This window comes from Puntigrus tetrazona, chromosome 13 (genome assembly GCF_018831695.1).
Source record: "Puntigrus tetrazona isolate hp1 chromosome 13, ASM1883169v1, whole genome shotgun sequence".
NCBI classification, from domain to species: Eukaryota; Metazoa; Chordata; class Actinopteri; order Cypriniformes; family Cyprinidae; genus Puntigrus; species Puntigrus tetrazona.
The window spans coordinates 7,676,363-7,696,716 of NC_056711.1; the positions used below are offsets into that span (position 1 = coordinate 7,676,363).

The 20,354-nt window shown below is 36.9% G+C and overlaps 1 protein-coding gene across 3 annotated transcripts in view; it reads left to right on the plus strand.

The window, feature by feature from the left end:
* LOC122357079 (pro-neuregulin-3, membrane-bound isoform) overlaps positions 1–20,354 on the plus strand; it is a 243,779-nt gene that overhangs the window by 198,329 nt on the left and 25,096 nt on the right. For all 3 annotated transcript variants that reach the window (XM_043256270.1, XM_043256272.1, XM_043256271.1), the window contains one exon: positions 7,611–7,684. In XM_043256270.1, the coding sequence (XP_043112205.1) occupies positions 7,611–7,684 (74 nt within the window). The remainder of the gene's footprint in view (positions 1–7,610; positions 7,685–20,354) is intronic.

Sequence of the window (20,354 nt, forward strand, 5' to 3'; positions counted from 1 at the left end):
TGTTTAGCTATTTGTATATACACCATAATAGAGAGTAAGTTGCTGTGGCTGGGTAGATTTGAGCAAAGCTGCTAAAAAGGCTTTTCAACTCTACCGTATGTTCTCTGTTGGATTCCTCTGTTGGATCTTTGATTTATGTTGTGCAATAGTCATCTCATTTTATTCGCCTCTTCTCACATCTGCCGGCATCCGCTGAAATTGCATGTTAAAAGTTAAAAGAACACCTGTCACAGACTTGAAGTTGATGGCAACATAAACACGAGTGCATGCACAGCTTGAGTCAAGCTGCTAGAAGAGGCCCTTACACTTCTTCAGGAAGGAAAAAGAGGAATTAGCTTTCCATGCATCTCCACTCGTGTTTTGAAATGAGGAGGGTCAGCCGAAGGTGAGCATAAGAACGCGAGACAACTCGCTATCTTTTATTTTCAGGGTTGCTGACAACAGAATGTAAATTATTTAAGGAGGCCATGCCGACAAAAAAAAGGGAGTAAGAGAGGTCAACACATTCTTGTGTACAAATGATATGTGGCATACCTAAAGGCTGTAATGCACTACTTGATTTTTAAAATCTGTGCAGATTCAAATTTACAACACAGTTTTCTGATAAATATAAAATTTGGGAAAAAATCTGAGCAAAAGTGATATATATTTCCAGGATTATTTTAGGCAAGACAGCATTGTTCTTTACTTAAGGGTACAGGTAAAGGATAGTTTCTAGGTATATAGTTTATAGGTTGTCAGTATATCACAGTTTATCCCTGCATAAGAGTAAAGCAACTTAGGCTCATTGGATAAATGTGTCTCTGCCTACATTTTTATTTTTCTTCAAAAGTAAACTTGCTTGGTAGCTCACCTGGTACAGTGTTGAACTTGAGTTGCAGGGCTCATGTACAAATCATGTGTGATTCCATCCAGCCATCTTGATAAACCAGAATTAAAAAGTTGTGGAAGCAAGCTGAAATAGCATTGTTGCTTTAGCATATGCATTTTATCTTACATTTGCTTTTGTTGCCAATATCAGGTTAGGTTTAGGGTGCTACATTAGTTTCAAATGTAACAGAGCATTAACCTTTTAGTGCCAATTACCAAACAATGAACGTAATTAAATGCAGCCATATGTATGGTTTGATTTAGGGTTACTTGCAGGTAATTACTGTATGTATTATTTACTGTTATTATAATAGTAATTACATGTAACGTGTAACGACAACACAAATATTAAAAAACTGTTATTTGTATTTACAATGAACATAAGTACATTGTACTTATTTTTGATGTAAATACAAAGCAGTTACGACAACCTAATATAAAGTGGGACAGACATTTCACTTTGAACATGTTGCGAAAAGTATAAGAAAAGGCACTTATTTCTCAGAAAGCCTGGGTTGTAGTTTCCCTAAATCGTGTTACATATCAGTTCCTGAACACATATAATGGATCTGAATTACTTTCCCTTTTTTTCCTATTATCTTCTAACTTTCATCATTTGAGGATAGTGCATATGCCAGTGTCTGAAAGTAGGTTTCAGACAGCCAACATGAAATCAGACCCTGTTCTGGCAGTGTTAATAAGTGCTATTCGATCAGCTCAGAGACAAGGTTATTGCTGAACCAATGCGGTCAAGACGAAAAAGAAAGAAAAAGGCTGAATATCATGGAGAGGGATAATCATTTTACTCAGAGATTGAAGAGCAAATATTGTATTAACATAAGTCAATTCCTTAATAAAAGCGCATTATAGCCATTTATACTGAGGTATGTAAGTCAATATTCAAAAACCGATAGCACAAAGTCAAATATAAGAATGAATATTAATGTAAACTTTTCTCAAGCTCCATGCACAGTAAAACTAACCTTTTCATTTACATTAATCGCAGAAATAAAGGCAAGTGACAGAGATGCCTGAGATGTTCTTAAGAGTCTCTCTCTTGTCTACGTTTTCCCGCATACTGCCAGGTTGACCAGGGGTGCAAAACTACAGAGAAAATGGCTCTCTGAGAGCACTTCAGAGTACCTGTACCCTCTCACAGTTCTCTTCACTCAATTCAGCAGATCACAGCAGGTGAATGCTAGCCTCTGTGCTAAAGATAATGGATACTTCACTAGTGCACTGCCAGGCTCATTGGATGATGCCTTGTGGATGTGTGATGATGATAGTTTAAACAGAACAAGTTGCTGCGATATACGTTGGTCTTTGCTTGAGCGTGATTTTAGGGCTTGGGAAATGGCTTGGCATGTAAATACCCTTTTACACCACTAAACATCTATTGACTCTGCGTCGTCTTGTGCGCATATTGAAAGTGGCCACAGGTAGGATCATGTAAAAATGGTCAAAGGTTACAAAAAGGAAATCCATAGTTTCTGCTTTGTTTGAGGTCCAGGATATTGGCTCTCTCAAATGTCAGATCTTCAATGTGAATCGATGCCCTCCTAGTGCTTTTAAAAGTTTGGTACATAAGAAACTTCGTACTTTAAACAAAAGCTGCCTCACTTTCTGCCTCATTAAATTAGATGCCTTTTCTACAATTCACATTTTTCAAATACTGCTTACTGTTTAAGACAAGAGATACACAAAGATCGCTTTCAAAAGCTTAATCTAATTTCCTGCCATCACCTACGGGCTGTTGTTGTTCTGCAGGTAATTCTGATATTTATAGAAAACATGACTATTATTACTGGGATATTGCTTTAATGCAGCAATAGGACTGTGTGATTTAAATACACTCTTTCCAGTTACTTTGTCTAATTTAGCTAAGCCACCAAAACCTCAAATGCCATGCGTTTCCAAGCAACACCTTTTAGTGGTGGTGTGTTCCATAATGAATCAGTGTTTTGAACAAATCTGTTAAGATAATGATTCATTGACTTGCTCGTAAATGCCCTCCCTTGTTTTGTTCCTTGTTGAATTATCGTTTTTGAACTAATTGGTTGAATCAATATTTTAGTGGCTCATTCATGCAGACAGTTGCTTGTTTCAAAATGTGAAAGAATCTATTACGGATTCATAAAGACAGCCTGCTGATGTAACAATATAACCTGCAAAAAGGCCGTTGATGTAAATATATACAGGTTATCTGGATGCTTCCACTCTCTGATGGAATTACAGTTTCGTGTGAACAATAAATGCATATACCGCAATTGTCCAGGCTGGCTAAGGCTATGATTTGCTTCCAACATATAAACAGAACAGCTGAGAAGCCAGAGTAAACATAACATGATTAAACACAGTAACTTGCTCTAAATCTCCAAATGCCTATGTGAGTAGCCTGGGAACATACACCAGATCTCATTCCTTTTAATTAAAGGTTCTCGTGATAAACTATCAGGTTGCTTTAATTGGTATTTATGCGTGCTGCTTCTGTACTGTTGTCTGTTGCATTTTCCATTATGAAATTATGAACTCCATAAATGGGTTCACATGGTTTTCTGGTTGTGATAAACACACCAAAGCCTGATCATTAGCAGTGCATAGTTAAATGTGCATGTTCTTCTCACATTCTGCAAAAATCTGACAGCTGGAGGCTTGGTATTTATATTTATCTGTGCCTGTAAAGCTGCCTCTTAGTTAGAATGATCTACACCTCCTTCCAGCATCCCATCCCCCTCCCCCATTTGTTCCTGCTAATTAATGAGTGTGGCGCTAATTAAAAGCCAGGCAACACTCAATACATTCTGGGTCCTTGAGAAATATTAGCATTTTCGTTCGCAGGTCTCCGAGAATATTCTATTGCAAAATTTCAAAGGAAAATTAGAGGGTTGGGAGGAGCATGAAAGTGACGTATCTTACATATAGACCTATATTATACAGAAGAAATTAATGATTTCACGTAGGGGGTCCTGTAACACGACAAGGCCCCATGGAGTAAAGAACAAGAACAGAACATTAGAAACAAAAGATCTGAATGTAGCCCAGTCAATTAAAAGAAATTGTCACAACAGGCCGAGAGGTGTTTCAGTATTTCATGTTGCCATAACTGAAACACTATGCCATGCGCACAAGAGGAAAAAAAGCTTTGTACGAAAGAAAAGGCCTTCGCTTTGGCCGTATGCTGAGCAACAGGAAGCCTCCTACTGCGTTAAACATGTATCATCTTTTCACATAAATCAAGGCTGTGAACAAAATATCTGTGCAGGGCGAGATAAAAGGATGCAAGTGGCCCAAATGCGGTCTCTTGGGTACAGTTCCACACCTCCACCTCTTTCCTTCCACTCCCCACTTTTTAATTGCCACTGTTTGCCAATTGCCACAGCTCATACTGTGCCCATAATGACTGTTCCTCACAATGCAGCCAGAGCACTTGATCTCTCTTTTAATGATCCTCCTTCTGTAAATTTGTACTGCACTAGTCTCTTATCTCACAGATCTTTATCAGCTCTACTTGCCTGCAGACGCATTAATTGGGGAGAGATTAATTGACCACGGATCCTTCAGGCATGACCTATGTGCTATGTAAAGCGCAGAGTCACCCATTTGCGCTGCTGATTTGATTACTGACTCGCAGCCCTCTATAGCTCCCTGTGTGCAATTAGTGTAAAATCTTTACTAGCGATACGTATGACAGTTACATTCAATTAGTCTTATGCTGATTTCTGCTATAGTGATAATTGTTAACATCAGATTTGACAAGGGTGTAAAAAATTATAGCGCTGTGATGCTATTTATAGTAGACTCTGTCTTTTATCATTTTTCTGTGTAAATCATTCGTAAAATCATGCTTATGTAAATTGGCATGTTACCAGTTAACGTAAGAACGGTTTTATGAACAATTTACATCGAAATTTGTTCTTCTTGTGTGTCTTGAATGAGGCCCAATGAATATTTGTTGCTGTTCGCACGCTTAGGATTTTGGGGTTTTGACTGGGAAAAGACAATTATTCAAATGTATTCCAAATTATTCAATTTCATCAGTTTTCGCTGCTTCTTCTGGTAATAAGGGGGAAAAAATGGAACGAAACAGAAAGTAAGTCTGTTTCATGAACACAGCAACACATTTGTAACAGTGCTTAGTTTGTACATGATGAAAAGAAAGGCAGTTACACTGAAAACTGTTCACTTCAGAGAACTTGAGGCTTGGGAAATGTAGTGAATTATACAATGTAGTTAGCCAGAACTGGGACTTTTCACTGTTTTTATCACTGTGCTTGTTGCGTTTGCGAGGTACTGACTGTCAGTTTGTCCGTTAGTGTTGGGAATGAATCCTTTACAAATTACAAATTAACGTTATGCTAGTAGGTGGCGACAAGTGCCTGTCTTTGAGTAGATTAAATAATTAGTTCATCTGATTAACCAAAAAAAAAATGTTTAGCATTCTTGAAGAATGCAAGCAACAGTCTTTATTATTGAATCATTCATTCAATTAATTTATTCAAAATACTGATTCATTTAGGGACAAAACACCACTACTGTTTATGATGCAGTTAGTATACTACAAATTTGTTTCAAACTATTGTTGTTGGCGAAGCAAAAACAACATTTTCACACCTGGCTTGATTGGAGCATTTGTTTCTGAATCTGGCGCATTTCTCCCTTGGTTTACTTCATTTTGGCATATATGAAAACTGCAATCACATTCGAATTCAAACCTAAACAATCGACCCAAGATTGCCTGAATGAGGTAGCCTAGAGTGGTTGCTTGTGGTAAGAAAGCAATCTGACCCAATGGACCAATGAACCGAGCTATATTATAATTCATAATGTGGCTGAGCACACTTATTATTTCAATTAAAAAACCAAAGAGCAGCTCTTCTTATGACTTTTCTTTGAAACAGGTGCATTGTAAAAATACTACACACACAAAGCATTCATACTCTGTGCATTCATATATATGTGTGTGTGTGTGTGTGTGTGTGTGTATAGTGCTGTCAAAATAAAATCCAGAATAAACGTTTTATTTACATATTATGTGTGTGTGTGTGTGTTTATTTATTAAGTATATATAAAGACACACACAAAATATTTACATAGTTCTTATTCATATACATTTATATATTCTTATATTTTAGATTTATTAACATATATTTTCATATATAAACATAACATTTATCTATATACATGCTTTTGTATTTATGTATACATAATAAATATACACATTACACAAACATTATTTAAAGAAAATGTTTACTTTTGGTTGCAATTAATCACAATATTCTTTTTTTTTTACATTAGTTAATGCACCATGAACGAACAATGAAAGATTGCATTTTCATTAACTAATGTTTATACAGATTAATAAATACTGCAATAAATGTATTGTTCATTGTTTGTTTATGTTAGTTAATACATTAATTAATGTTAGCAAACATTACCTCATTGTAAAATGTTACCTTTTTTTAGTATGCATTTATATATCTTTGTTTCAGAACAGGTGTGCAAATGACTATATCAAACTCTACCTATAAATATCTCAGAAAGCAGTTGATGCAATGAAATGTGCAATTTTATATATGTTGCATATAATATAAAAAAGAAAAAAAAGAGTCTTTAAAATGTATTTATTTTTCAGTTGAAAACTTGGAAACGTACAGCCTAAGCAATATGCAGCATTAAATTGAGCTCTTGATCCTCTGTAAAAGGATGAAATGCGCTGTATAACCAACAAAGGCTTATGCTATCTGCCGAGGCTCGTGCGCATGGCATATGCATATGCTCTGTTTGTACTCTGCCATTTAGAGCCAGGGACATTTTTCTTTGTCACATTGCTCTCCTGACTCAACCAGCTGAAAGCGGGATTAGCCTCCAGTGTCTTTGAAAAGTCAAGAAGTGAGGGAAAAATGAGGATAAAGTGATGACAGGATGGAGAGAGGGAGAGGAAGAGCGAGACAGGCAGAAACACATGGGCAGTTACATGAGCAAGAGAGCTGGAGAGAGAGCAAACAGCTTGGCTGGGAGGGACATGGCATACATATTTCATATATAAAAGACAAGCATTTCATTTCCATATTTAGTGAACACCGAGAGAGCTTATTCAAGCAGTCAGGGCTTTGCTGAGGTAGAAAATCTGCAAACTCGCTGTGCCCATGTATTTCCAAATCAATCTACTGCCATCTGCAACAGATGCATGACATGGCACGTCTGGGTTTCCCATCTGATTTCCAGAAAACCCTCGAACATTTTTCACTCTGATTGGCTTTTTTACGTCTAGAAGTTTCATTGTTATCAACTGCACAGGGACTGGCCTGGCCCCTGAAAGTGTTTTAATTAGAGTGGAGGAGTGACCAAGTGGTTTAAAGTAATATTCCAGGATTAATTTATGTTAAGCTGAATCAATAACACTTGGGACAGTGTTGATTACCACAAAAATTAATTTCCATTTGCCATGATTACAGTAGGGTATTAATTTAATATCATTCATATACCGTTTGGTATTTATTGATATTTTAAAATAGCTTTGATTTTTCAGCAATATTTTTTTTTCTGCTAGTTTTTCATAGGGTTAGTCCAGAAATGTTAAAATGCTCATTATTTCATCAGACTAGCCGAAAAGTAGCTGTTTTTCCCCACAATGAACAAGCCAATTACGGTTCTTAACCTCATAAAAATACATTGCTTTGGATAAAAGCATCTGTTAAACTGCTTACTAATTGTGTCTTTCTTTCTTTTTTCCAAATCAGGTGTAAAGAGGGTTTCCAGGGCATTCGCTGTGACCAGTTCCTGCCCAAGACCGATTCCATCCTGTCTGACCCAAGTGAGTGAACTTGCATTTTGCTTTAATAAATCAGACGCTTGTAAACGCATACAACTCTGCTGAAGTTAACAGAAAATACCACATGTTATACCATGGATTATACAGCCCTTTTGAAATTGTTTTGAAATTAGTGTACAGGGTCACTGATGTGAATAGAGAGAAATGGCTATATAACTTTCAGCTTCTAACCCAAATGAATGCTTAACCTCTGTGAACCATAATGCATTTATGCATTCATTTGCCAATAACAACAACGCTTTGCAGTTTGCAGTCTTACAGGCACTGTTGTCATAGAAACCTTGTCATTACTAAAGTGTCACAACATTTTCGTATTTTCCTGACAGGAACAGATTTCTAGATTTTCCCGCCCACTCAGCTAATGGTTGTATATTCATACGCTTCTACCAAATCTGAATGTCTCTTTTCTGAATGATGTATAGCATTTTATCGAATAAGGCAGTGAGTGTGTACTCTCTTACATGCATACAAAAAAGCACACATGTACAGGTAGTGATTGAATGCTGTGTGCATTAAGTAAGCCCACTTGATGAGTCACAAATGGAGCATGATTATGAGGGGTTCTATTTGTTGACCTTCTTGTACAGATCTATCAGTGGCGTTTTATTATGAAAGATAAAAATGTGCTGCTTAAGAATTTGCTGTATGCACATTGGTGAATCCTACCAGCTGAGAATGTAAAGAACACACCCTTGTACGGAACAAAAACCAACATATACACTATGCATCCACACTCATGTACCCACGTATCACAGGATAACATTCATATTTTATATCCAGAGAAGGTATCAGTACAGCACATTGATCTGTTTTATCACATACCCCCGGTTTCACAGAGAAGGTTTAAGTCTATTCCCAGACTAAAATGGAAGTCTGAGCCGTTTCATCTGAAAACATGCACTTTCCTAAAACATGTCATTACCTTTGTATTTTTTTCTCAAGATGCACCAGTAATGTTTTTTCTAAGGCACAAAATGCTTGAATGTCCTAATTGAACAATGGCCTAATCCTGGCTTAGTCTAAGCTCTGTCTGTGATACCAAGCCAAAAACTCATATTTCTGCAGATTAGAAGATAGAGAAAAAGTGTTAAAATATTATACGCACACATTGTATTTTTCTTTAAGCTTACATTTATTTATGCTTCCAGTTGTCTAAAGGAATTGCAAAAATCAGGTTACAGTGCAATTTCTCATCTTGTAAGCCTGATTTTGAGAGCTTAGGATGTGGAGGATGCGGCAAACTGCCACTGACATACTTTACTAGAACTATACAGCATCACTCCATAAATGCAATCCAATTCCAAAACCCTCATTTACATACAAAAAAACGCATGTTTGTGTTGCAAAGAAAGACAATGACTTCAATTTAATACATTGCGGCTCTATTTTAGCATATTTAGCAGTCCTTTAAACATGGTTGTTGATAGTGTATGAATTAGCTGCAGGTTTTTTTGGATTTGCTTCCAACAAAGTCACCCGGTAGCATGATGACATACATTAGTGTCTGTGGCATTGTTCATAAAAATCTTTTTGCTCTGGTCTGTTTCTGTTTCTTCTACTTCACTTGAAGGTTAATGAACAACACTGTAATTTTCTGAATGGCACCCTGACAGAGTTTGGCACAGATTTGCTCCACAAGTCTGCCAAGTCTTAGCCACTTCTTATCACTTTTGGCACAGAGACGAAGAGCCACCTATTGGGCAAACGAAAAATAGAATTAAGCACAGCAGAGTAACCAATTTCAGACATGTCACAACAGCAAATTGTGAATAATGAGCTTACCACTCAATTCAGACAATAATAGCTCTGTTGAAGGAGAATTTAGTGCCGTGACAAATGGCTATTGTGAAATAAAAGCCGCACACATATTTTATGTTGGCCAACTAGACACGACACATCGTTTTATACATGTGACCTTACACGTACAGGTCACGTACACAGGATGACTTACTGGGCTTTTAAAAGCTCTTAAATTTTCCGTAATCTCACTGGTATCCCTTCTGTTCAGATGGTGCTCTTGCCTCTTCAGATTCTCACAATCTTCATCAGTTCAGAAACAAAAGTAGACAGGCTTTCAGCGTTTAAAGTTTGAGATGCCAGTAATGGGTTCACTGACAGGACAGGCACACACATAGCCAGAGTCTCTCCTGTGCCTGCGCTCTTAAAAGCAACATTCAGAGAAGGCAGGGACACCCAGGGTCAAGGTGTCCTTGAGTTACACGGCCAAGGCTTTTATCACACATCTCTCAATCTCTTTCCCTTTCCGTTGTGTCACTGTTCCTCTAACCTCTAGATGATTTTCTTCATGGGTAACAATTACACCAATAACTACACCCTAATGAATGTTTCATCAAAAATGATTTTTGTCATCATTTACTCATCCTAATGTCTTTCCAGGCCTGCATGACTTTATTTCTTCTGTCCATGAAATGAAATTCACTGGGGCCCCAAACAACATTGCTGTTATTATGGAAAAGAAAAAGCACCACTTTTTTTTTTTTTTTTTTTTTTTTTGCATGTTTGGCATGTTTTTAAAAGTAAAAGATTTTTTAATTTTGCATAGGTGATCTATTTCTTTAAATATTATTTTGGGGTAATTTACTTTCAGTTTAGCTCAATTATATTTCAAAAAAATCTAAAAATCTAAACTTCATGAAGACCTTATTTCAAAGGTCAACATGACTAAAAGTATTTTGAGTTCAATTCAAGTTAAGCTTCAAGTAAAAAAAAAATGGTGGCTTGTGGGTTATTACAAATTTTTTAGCTCATCCCTCAGTTTGTCAAATAGAACAGGAAATGCATTTGTAGTAATGCACTTACAGTAAAAGCCTAAGAGGCTAGATAGCCTGAGGGTTTGAAAGCAGTATATTTTTGTTAAAACACATTTATTAAAATTGTAGTTTCAGATGTAATGTTGTCTGAATTGTCTTTTTTGAGGTTGGGGTAATTCTAGGTGGAGGCTCTGTAGTTATATAATTTCTTTTGGGTAGAGTTTCAGTTTATGAATAGTTATGTTCCTAGTACGTTCACAGGACAAAATAAGGTGAAGTTAGATCTTCTTTTATCTGCATTTTTCTGCCTTTTGCTTGCATTTGAATATGTCTCACAGTGTCATGTATATTCATCAGAGCACCTGACCCTGGGTCAAGCAGAACATATATTCTGAATTATTACAGTCATTTTCTGGATAGCACCAATAATCGAGCAGCCAAAGCCAAACTTTGCAAGATAAAACACCACATGTCTGCATTACAAAATGAAGTGAATTATGAAGAATGAAATGTTCTTTTTATTCCATTCGAAGATAATGACAGACATGCTACGAAACATGCACGTCTCTGTGGTTGACCTCTCTGAATATGATTTTTTCAAGATCAAAACCTCCTGTATGAAACAAATTCATTTTCATCTGTAGTTTAAGTTAAAATAACTCGTACTTTCTTGATCTACCGTCAGTTCTTGATCCGTTTGATGGAAAGAAGTACACACTATAAAGTCAAATATGCCTTTCACTCCTTCACACTACATAGGACGGGATGAAGGGTTTTCTCTTAAAACATTAGTGAATGTTCTCTTGCAGCATCAGTTGCTATTGTGCATTTAAAGAGATTAAAAGAAAAACATGAACCCAGCAATTTAGTTCTTTATCTTTTCACCCTTCTTGATCATCTTTGTTTTTGTACAGTTACCACATAAAAGTCAGTAAAATTCAAGCAGTATTCATTTTTACTGCATTTTAACATAAATATACTTCAACTATATATAACATTTATTCATTTTAGTCAATTTTTCTCTGACTGAAATGGAAACTACTTTTAGCCAAGCATTACGAGCTGTACAGATATGCCACCCCTGTGGCTTAGAAATAAGAATGAATTTTATTTTGCCTATTCAGAACTTTTGCACTTTGACGCACTGATGGTTTCAAAATGTTATTAAAGTATCTTACCTTTTCGTTGCATAAATATTTCTCCTCGTTGTTTGACTTTTTCCAGAACAAAAAGTGCATGTTATTTGATTAGGTGTCTATTTTGCCTTTATCATCACACAAAATGGGCAAAAGGGAATTGCGGTATCATTGGGGCAACATGCTAATGGATTGCAGTCGCTAAAGCCAATTTACCTTACAGCGTGGGGGAATTATAACACAAGCGTAAAGGGAAACTTTATAGTGATTGCTGCAATTCATCTGTTGAGACCCTGTGCAATTCTGCTTGTTCACACTTGTAAAATATTAATCCAGGTCTGAGGTAATGCTTTCGGATGGGTCATTTACAGTGAGATCCAGATCTTGTCAGCCCTCTTCATAATGAACAATATGTGAATTGTATGCTGATTTTCACTGTGTTCTCTTATGTTACAGTCTCCTTGGCAACACGCCACGTAGAAAGGGTTATAAGGGCTATTTTTCTTCTTCACGTACCTTGGCTGAGAATAAAATGCATGTAGCGAAGCTAATTTTTAACCTGTTAAGCTTCTATTAGCTACCTGCCTGAAGACGGTCATCTTTTCGCATTTTCCTGTGATAACTCAATTTAGCATCCATCTGGCACCAATTCAGGCAAATGTCAAGAGTGTTCAATGCATCTGATTTACAGCAATCATGTACGACATGATTTATGCACTCAGGGTTTAATACACACCACCACTTTGTGCCGTGTACATTTCTATTCTGTTTGATTGACAGCGACCTATTAGCTCTCAATTTCACGCGCCTCCGAAGAGACCTGCTGTTTATTTGTGGAGTTATCTGTTTGTTATTGTTACTTTGAAGGCCTCCTCCTAATTTCAAAGCTTTACGAGAACAGATCCCTCATTTTGGTTGCCCAGATTCCCTGCTGATCGCAGTGTCTGTTTACTGAAAAGTGAGTCAGTGGTTATTAGCAGTCTCTTTGTGATGATGGCTATGCCAAAGGCAGCAGGTGAGAGGGGGTAAGTAATTGTCAGACTTGCTGATTAGAGAGGGTTCTCGCAGCCAGTGGGCTGCTGATATTTGAATGATTTCAGCTATAAGAGGTTCTTGTCATTATTTCAGCCTCTCTGACTAGATGACAGTGTTATTGGCCTTTTGTAACTTTTCATTTAAAGGGCAAGTCACAGGCATGATTAGTTATCAAAGACAGTGGCATCATGTTCACACGTGAATCTCTGTGCAGAAGATTATGTAAATCGAGCCGATATAATTTCTCTGCAATCACCAGGAAATGTCACCCACTCACTATTACAAGCAACTTTAGATACCTTGGGATTCGATTTAGTTTAAAGCCAAGATACAATTCCAAATTTATTCTTGATTAACTTCCCAATTAAAAGGAACCATATATTCCTTATGCAAACATTAATATGCAATAATATTTATATTATATTATTGTAATAGAAGCAGGCTCACGCAACAGGATTGGAATCAAACAGAGGTTTATATTTGCGGAATTAGCCGGAAGGCAAATCACTATCAAGCAGAGGGGTGCTGAACGGGTATACTTGGTCCAGGGGGTTCCCCAGAGAGAGGGGCAGGTGTCGTCGGTCACCAGAGCTCGTGGAGACACACACAGAGGGATGAACAGCACACACCTCAACAGAGACTCTGGAGGAAACAGAGACTGTGGAGGAAAATAGGTGATGAGCTCACGAAGCAAAGGAAAGGCAGAGAAATCTTTGAGTGAGAGTAAAAGAAGTACACGTCGTAGATATGAGATCGGACATTGAGGAAACTGAGGCGTGTGCTTTTGTGCTGTGACTGACTGATGAGGTGACAAGGTGCAACTGTACTCGGTACTCAGGTGAGGGTGTTCTGTGAAAATTACATTATATATTTAGTGCTGTTCAACAACAACTGCATTCAAATATATTAAATATATTTATTTATAATGTAACTGAAATATATTACACGAATAATATGAATATCAATATGTCTTGTGAAAATGGAATCATGGAATGGCCCAGTCCACAATTTCATTTCATCTGATTCTTTGATTCTACAGAATCTCCTCTATCACACAATATCTCCGAAAGTTTAAACTATGAAGTTTGCTCTTTGTAACTAACACTCTCATCTTGTCTCATCTCATCTGTTCAAGGTCTTTACACACAACTGCAGCTTTTCAGATCTGTCAGTGCTGGCAGACCTCCTCCTCTCATTTTACAGTGCTGGATTCTGTCAGTCCTCCGGCCTCCTTAGTGTCTAAACATTATGAGGCTCTCCTTTAATAATTCTTCCTAAGCCTCTCAATCTCCCCAGTGTCCCTTAGTCTGTCAATCAGCCTCATAGGCATCCTCTCCTCACCTTTATTCACAAGCCACGAGCACTTCAGCGTTATTACCCATAATTCCCTGGGAGGACCACAGCATCATCCTCACAATGACAAACAATGGGGAGCTGAGATAGCGCTGACAGGTACAGTCTGTCTGGCGATTCATAAAAGACTTTTTGTAACTCTGATGTAACATGAATAGCAAAGGAAAGTAAAGACAGAAGGGAAGGGAGGAGAAAAGGACAGTAATTGGTTCTATCCTGCTGCGTCTGTCCACCAGCTGTCTCAGTGTATCCAATGATCATTTCCACCTCAGAATACTGGACAAACTTTGCCATTTCACTTGTAATGGCAGTTGTTACGGCAAATGTCTCATTGTTACTGCTTAAACTGATGGTAATACTGACCACCAAGTGAAAATAAAGGTCACGGCAGCGCTTCAGCAGAAGGCTTTATGCTTGTATGGATTTAATGGTAGTGGATTGATGAAAATGGATATCTTAATGGCTCATTGTAGCACATTTGATGACGCTGACAGCGTGTGATACACTCGCTCGATACGGAGACATACAGTGTAACGATTGTATAAAATGTGAACAAGCTGTACTCACTTCTAATTTTGTTTGCTCACATTGGAGTGCAACTTACATAGCCAGCCTGCATTTGTTTAACATAACTCAAGATTTTTTGTGGAAGGCGCTTTGGAGATATAGAATAGCATAGGAACAGATATCCTTTATATTAAACATGGCCTATTGCTTTTCATAGATTCCTCTGATCCTATTTGAAGACCACAGGCCACAAATCATTTTTACTCACCCATATCCTTAGTATAGCTCTGGTTGAACATGACCTATGAGCCAGTGAGAGACCATTTTGCACCCGCTATAGTCATTATTCATGACTGTCGGGATCCCATGGCCCTGCCTGTTCTCATCGCATACAGCTGTCCAATTTAGACATTGCTTTTTTTTCTGGCTGTGTCATCTACTGGTATGTCATGAAACTGTCTCAAAAGCTTGAGAAAAGATCCTTGAGACCGTTTGTAGCCTTAGGCAGCTAAACTGAGGAGTCACCCACATCCAGTGTGCCCACAAAGACGTGTGTTAGTCAGTCCTTGGGTGTGTTAGTGCGCGTGTATGTGCATTTGCTTGCAAATGCGCGGAAAGAGAAAGACAGGTAAAGTGCTGTTTGACATCATACCCTAACGCTGATTGGCAGGTGGGTATTGCAGGAGTCTACCTGTAACACTGACTCATCAGCTTTGGTGAACTTTTAGTGAACTTTTTATTAGGTCTCTTACCTGAACGCTAATAGGGTCTGTTGTTCACACAACTTGTAGATAAAATCCTGACAGACTTCATGAAGTGAAATTAGCGCTGCAGGTGCTTTGTGCTTCGGTGTATTTATTCGAAACTAGATGTAGAAGATGTTTACCAGTAATGGCATTCAATTATCTCTGAGGCTGAGGATTTCAACCTTGGGGTTACAGCCCCTCACTGGTTCACCAAAGATGCATATGGGGTGTCTGTGTGTGCGTGTATATATGCGGGTGCGATTTGTGAAAAAAACACGGAGGGCGGGTACTTTTGAAAGCTTTCTTTTCTCTCCAAAGTTAATTATAGCATAATGTTAGAATGATCTGTTAACTAATGATAAAACCATGATAAAGCTTTTTGAAACTCATAGTTAATTGAACAACTGAGTCACAAAAGGATTCGAAACTCAGATCACATATCATGAATCATTTGATTCATAACGGGATTTCAAAGCGCATTTTGTGAATGATTTGTTTCAAAATGGAAATTCATAGCACGTTTCACTAATCATTTTATCCCCACCAGTGATAAAAATAATTGAGCAGAAGAAGAGTTGCATAGATCTATATATATATATATATATATATATATATATATATATATATATATATATATATATATATATAGATCCAAACACATCTCACAATGTGCAAAAAAGTTGAATATGCATAAACTTCATTTACTGAATACTCTTAAGATGTGTGTACCATTCGCTAGCACTGTGTTAAGCAGGACTCTGCGCTCTTGATTACATTACTTTGCAGGACCAAATATTGTTCCAAGTTGGCCAGAACAGCGGAGATGAGATGAATACGCTTTTAATTATCATGTCGGACTTTGACAAGCTGCAGTGCGACACACAACCCTCAATCCTCCCATTAGACAGGATGAGTGCCAATGAAGGGATGCCCAAATTATTTGTTACAGCTTCAGAGTCAATAATTATACAATTGGCAAACTGTTTTCTTATATATTACAACTTAATTTTCTGTCTTTGAGACTATAGCTTATCCATTGTGAGGATTGAATGTATCTTGGAACTTAAAAAATGGGTCATAGACCAAAAAAGGTTGAAAAAACCTTAGAAATATTTCACTAGAATACATTTGCATTTGGTGTGAAAAAGCTTTTTTTGTTAGTTTTTACACCTCCCTTTTACAAAGTCTTTCACCGTCTCACTCTTTCTCTCTGTCATCCTCTATATCTCACACTCATCTCTTTTTTTGGAGCCACAAAGTCTGTGTGTGAAATTCGGTGGCATTCTGAGTGAAAGCAGGAGGGGGTTTTGGGTGAACATTGTGGCTGGCCTTTCAGGAGCTTACTTTAATCTCTGATTTGTAAAGCACGGTGGCAAAACACTTTCTCTGTCCAGCTGTGACTGCATAGCCAGTCCAGTGTGACCATTTCTGATATTTTTCACTTGTAATTATTATTTATATTAGAGAAAAGGGCAAGGAAATCCAGTAAAACGAGAGTATGGAGAGAATGTGTTTTGTTTTTTTCCTCCTTCTTCCAGTTTTATTTTTTGTTAATTGATTATGGTTATAAAACTGAAGCTGTATCTTTGCCAGCAGGTTTTCTTGGTGTGATGAGAGCTGATTTCACGTCACAGATGCCTCATATCACTAAAGTTATTATAATGGCAGACACTGAATAATGCAGTGAAAACCAGATGAGAATGATCTCAGAATAGGTATTATTGCCCAACTCAAACATACTCTATAGTTACTGTACTTATCTGAGGCTTGGACAAGAGTATTGAAAAAGCTTACAGCATAATAGTACATGTTGTTATGCACAAGCTGCAAGATTATGAGCAAATTAGATTGTATTAAATTTCCAACATTTATGAGAAAGAAGCAGCTTTACGGGATGTGGAGATATTTGATTAGGCTTTGTTATTGTCCATTTTCTTTTAGAGAGTTATTGTAGTTTATGATCATCCTTAAAATGGCAGATCTCATAAAAACAGTCATGTTGCTTGTTGTGGCGCAGGAGCCCAACTGGACATCTGAAGTCTGCAGACCATCTCGAAGATATCCATTGCATTTTCCATTAATTCTTCACTGCGTGGAGGAGGAGCAAACAGGAGGGGGTGATCAGATAAAGACCAGAGATGACCTTTATGTGTCTTAGGAAAGAGAGAGAAAAACATTTTTTTTCTTGAGGAAACCCCCAATTTATCATCAATGTGACATTTATAGATAAGTGCACATTTGTAACACTTAGAAACCAGGTTTGGAAATGAATTTGCTCACATATAGTCAGAAAATGTAGCAGATGTGGTTGTAATATTGGAATTTTCATTATATTATGCACAGTATTCTTCATGAATAATCACTTATCGTGTTAATCTATGCATTGCTTCCTAAGCTTTTAGTGTATCTTTAAATCTACAACTAATTAATGTTGGGATAAAACATTCTGGTTGAGTATTCCAAGGATGTACAACCGAATGACTCCTAGACTGCTCAGGGGCTTTCTCTACTTTAGATGTGAATCTACTGCCTTGGCATTCTCAAAGCCACCCACTCACATGTGAAAGCTCACATGCACATATGCATCCAAAACTCATCCAGCCATTGACTCAGATGCTGTTGGTGTAAGTAAATGGGGTTCAGCTGGTCGTTTGTAGCCTCAGGCTTTCTATGGGTAGAAAGTTTATGGTCTCTCGTGGGTTCATTTACATCTTTCTTTTCGGATCAGGAGTGCAGAAATGTGTTTAGTTTTGTGTTAAAGGTTCTGCAGCTAGGTAAAGCATTAACATTGAGCTAACAATGCACAGTCGCTCAGTGGGGTCTCATTAAGCCTCATAGAGTAGTATTGCTCAAAGATAAGATTAGATTCTGACACAACCACTGCATAAATCATCTTTAAATCAAATCTTAGAAATGGTTGTTTTGTATTTTATAGATTCAGAGCTATAATTCATGACTTACGGTGCACTGGGAGTTAACCTAGACAGAGAGCTGCCTCAGCTGTTTTTGAAGCTCACTTTTCACTATCGTGACTCACTGAATGATAACATTTAAAAAACATCCAAATTCAAATTTTTTATGCTCACAAAGACTGCATTTATTTGATAAAAAAATTAAATAAAAAGAGGCGGTATAACTATTTTTAAATTATATATTTTTTGCCTTTGTTTTAACATATTGTGTTTTAATGAAATTTAATATGTGGCAAACATGAAACTTTTTTCAAGATTTATTTATCGTTTAAAAATGCGTTTATTTGAAATATCATCTTTTATAGTATTATTCAGTAAATGTCTTCAATGTCTGATCAATTTAATGCCTCCTTACTGAATAGAGGTGTTCATTTCTTTTAAAATGGTAGTGTGCATATTGCAACATTTTGTAAATGTTTAATATTTAACTATGTATTTTGCAGGTATTATGTATATTGTAACATTTAAGGATTCTTAATGTTTTCATTTCACTTTTCATCAAAGAAAATCTATGAAACATTTTGAGTTCAGTTTTCACTGGTTTTAAATTGCATATGACATTATGACATTATCGTTATTATCTCATTATTGAAGACAGAATGATTAGCGAATTCTGTTTCACTGGAAATGTCAAAATAAGTTCAGCGGTGAAGTGTAAAGAACCCATAGATCTAATCAGCCGTCTAATTCACCCATTACACTGAGCAGAATGTGCATTACAGGACCTTCTAGTTGGAGCTCAGGGAGTTTGCTGCCATCTGGCTGAGGAAACCTTCCATTCGGCATCACATCACCAGAGAACAACAGTGGAGAAAAGCAGAACACTTCTAACAGAACATCAGAGGAAATTCAGTAAAATTCAATGTACTCCTTCCTGCTTTGTATTTTACTCACAGGAAGATCTTCCTTTCTTATCCTATGATCTCATTTGATCGTTTCTTTGTGCTTTGCATCTTTTATTCTTCTCATTGTAATTGTACGCTCACTGAGTGTGAATGTCTAAAATTGCTGTCAATATCTGAAAAGAGTTTAGAAAAGAGTGGAGAAAAAAATCGTTGCCTTTCTATTTCTGTTTCTTTGCTGTGTGATACAGGCTAATATAGACATGTTAGCTTAGACTGAGAGATTCGTTCATGACCCCTGTGAGGTGAGAGGGTGAGTGGTGCATCACAATGCGAAAAAACTAAATCGCTCCCATTAGAATCAGTTGTGTTGTCTGTGCTGGAAGAACCTGTTACTGCTTTTCTGTTTTTGGCTGACTATTTCATTTTTTCCCTGGTTGTCTGACTTGTTTGTTTTTTGTTTGTGAAGTCTTTTCTCACCAAGGGAACATTTATTTGATCCAAAAAACATCCAAAACAATATGAAATGATATTGAAATTTAACTGCTTTTTTATCCTAAGTAAAATTAATATTCAGCGTTATTAGTATCACAAGATCAATAAATAGCAACAAAATGCGTAACATATTGCATTCAAAAGTATAGAGTTTATTTTAAATAGAAATCTTTTGTAAGATTATAAGATCTCTTTTCAATCCCCTTTGATCAGTTTAATGCATCCATGCAGAATTTAAATCTCTAATTCAATATATTTAGTTGATGCATGTATTATCTTCTGACTTTCAAGTCAATATTCTTTTTTTTACTCTAATTATATTTAGTTTTTATCCATATGTACCTGGTCTGGTCTGGTATGTGGTCCGAGGTAATGTGCAGCTTTGACGCTTCCAGAATAGACTACATCAAGCCACTGCATTGCACTTAGATTTATTTACTTTTTTAAATTTATATCTATGTACTGAATCTTTAAAGAACCCAGAAACCAAAATGCTGTTCAAAGAACCTTATAGCCAACTCAAGAACCTGTCTTTGCTGACAGTAAAGAAAGGGATGATCAGTGCAGTAGCTGAGGAGACACTATTGAACATCACAGAGTATTTGAAGTAAATAATTTATTCATTGTCATATTCAAGTTACATCTTTAAGGTCTGAAAGTGACAGCGTATAACATTTGTCTGGGACTGGCAAAATGGAATCCACAGGAAAAATGGAATCCATCTTATTTCTGACAGGGAGATGTCAGTGGAGGTGTGTCTGTCTGCTGACAAAATAAAAGAAAAATGAAAGGGAA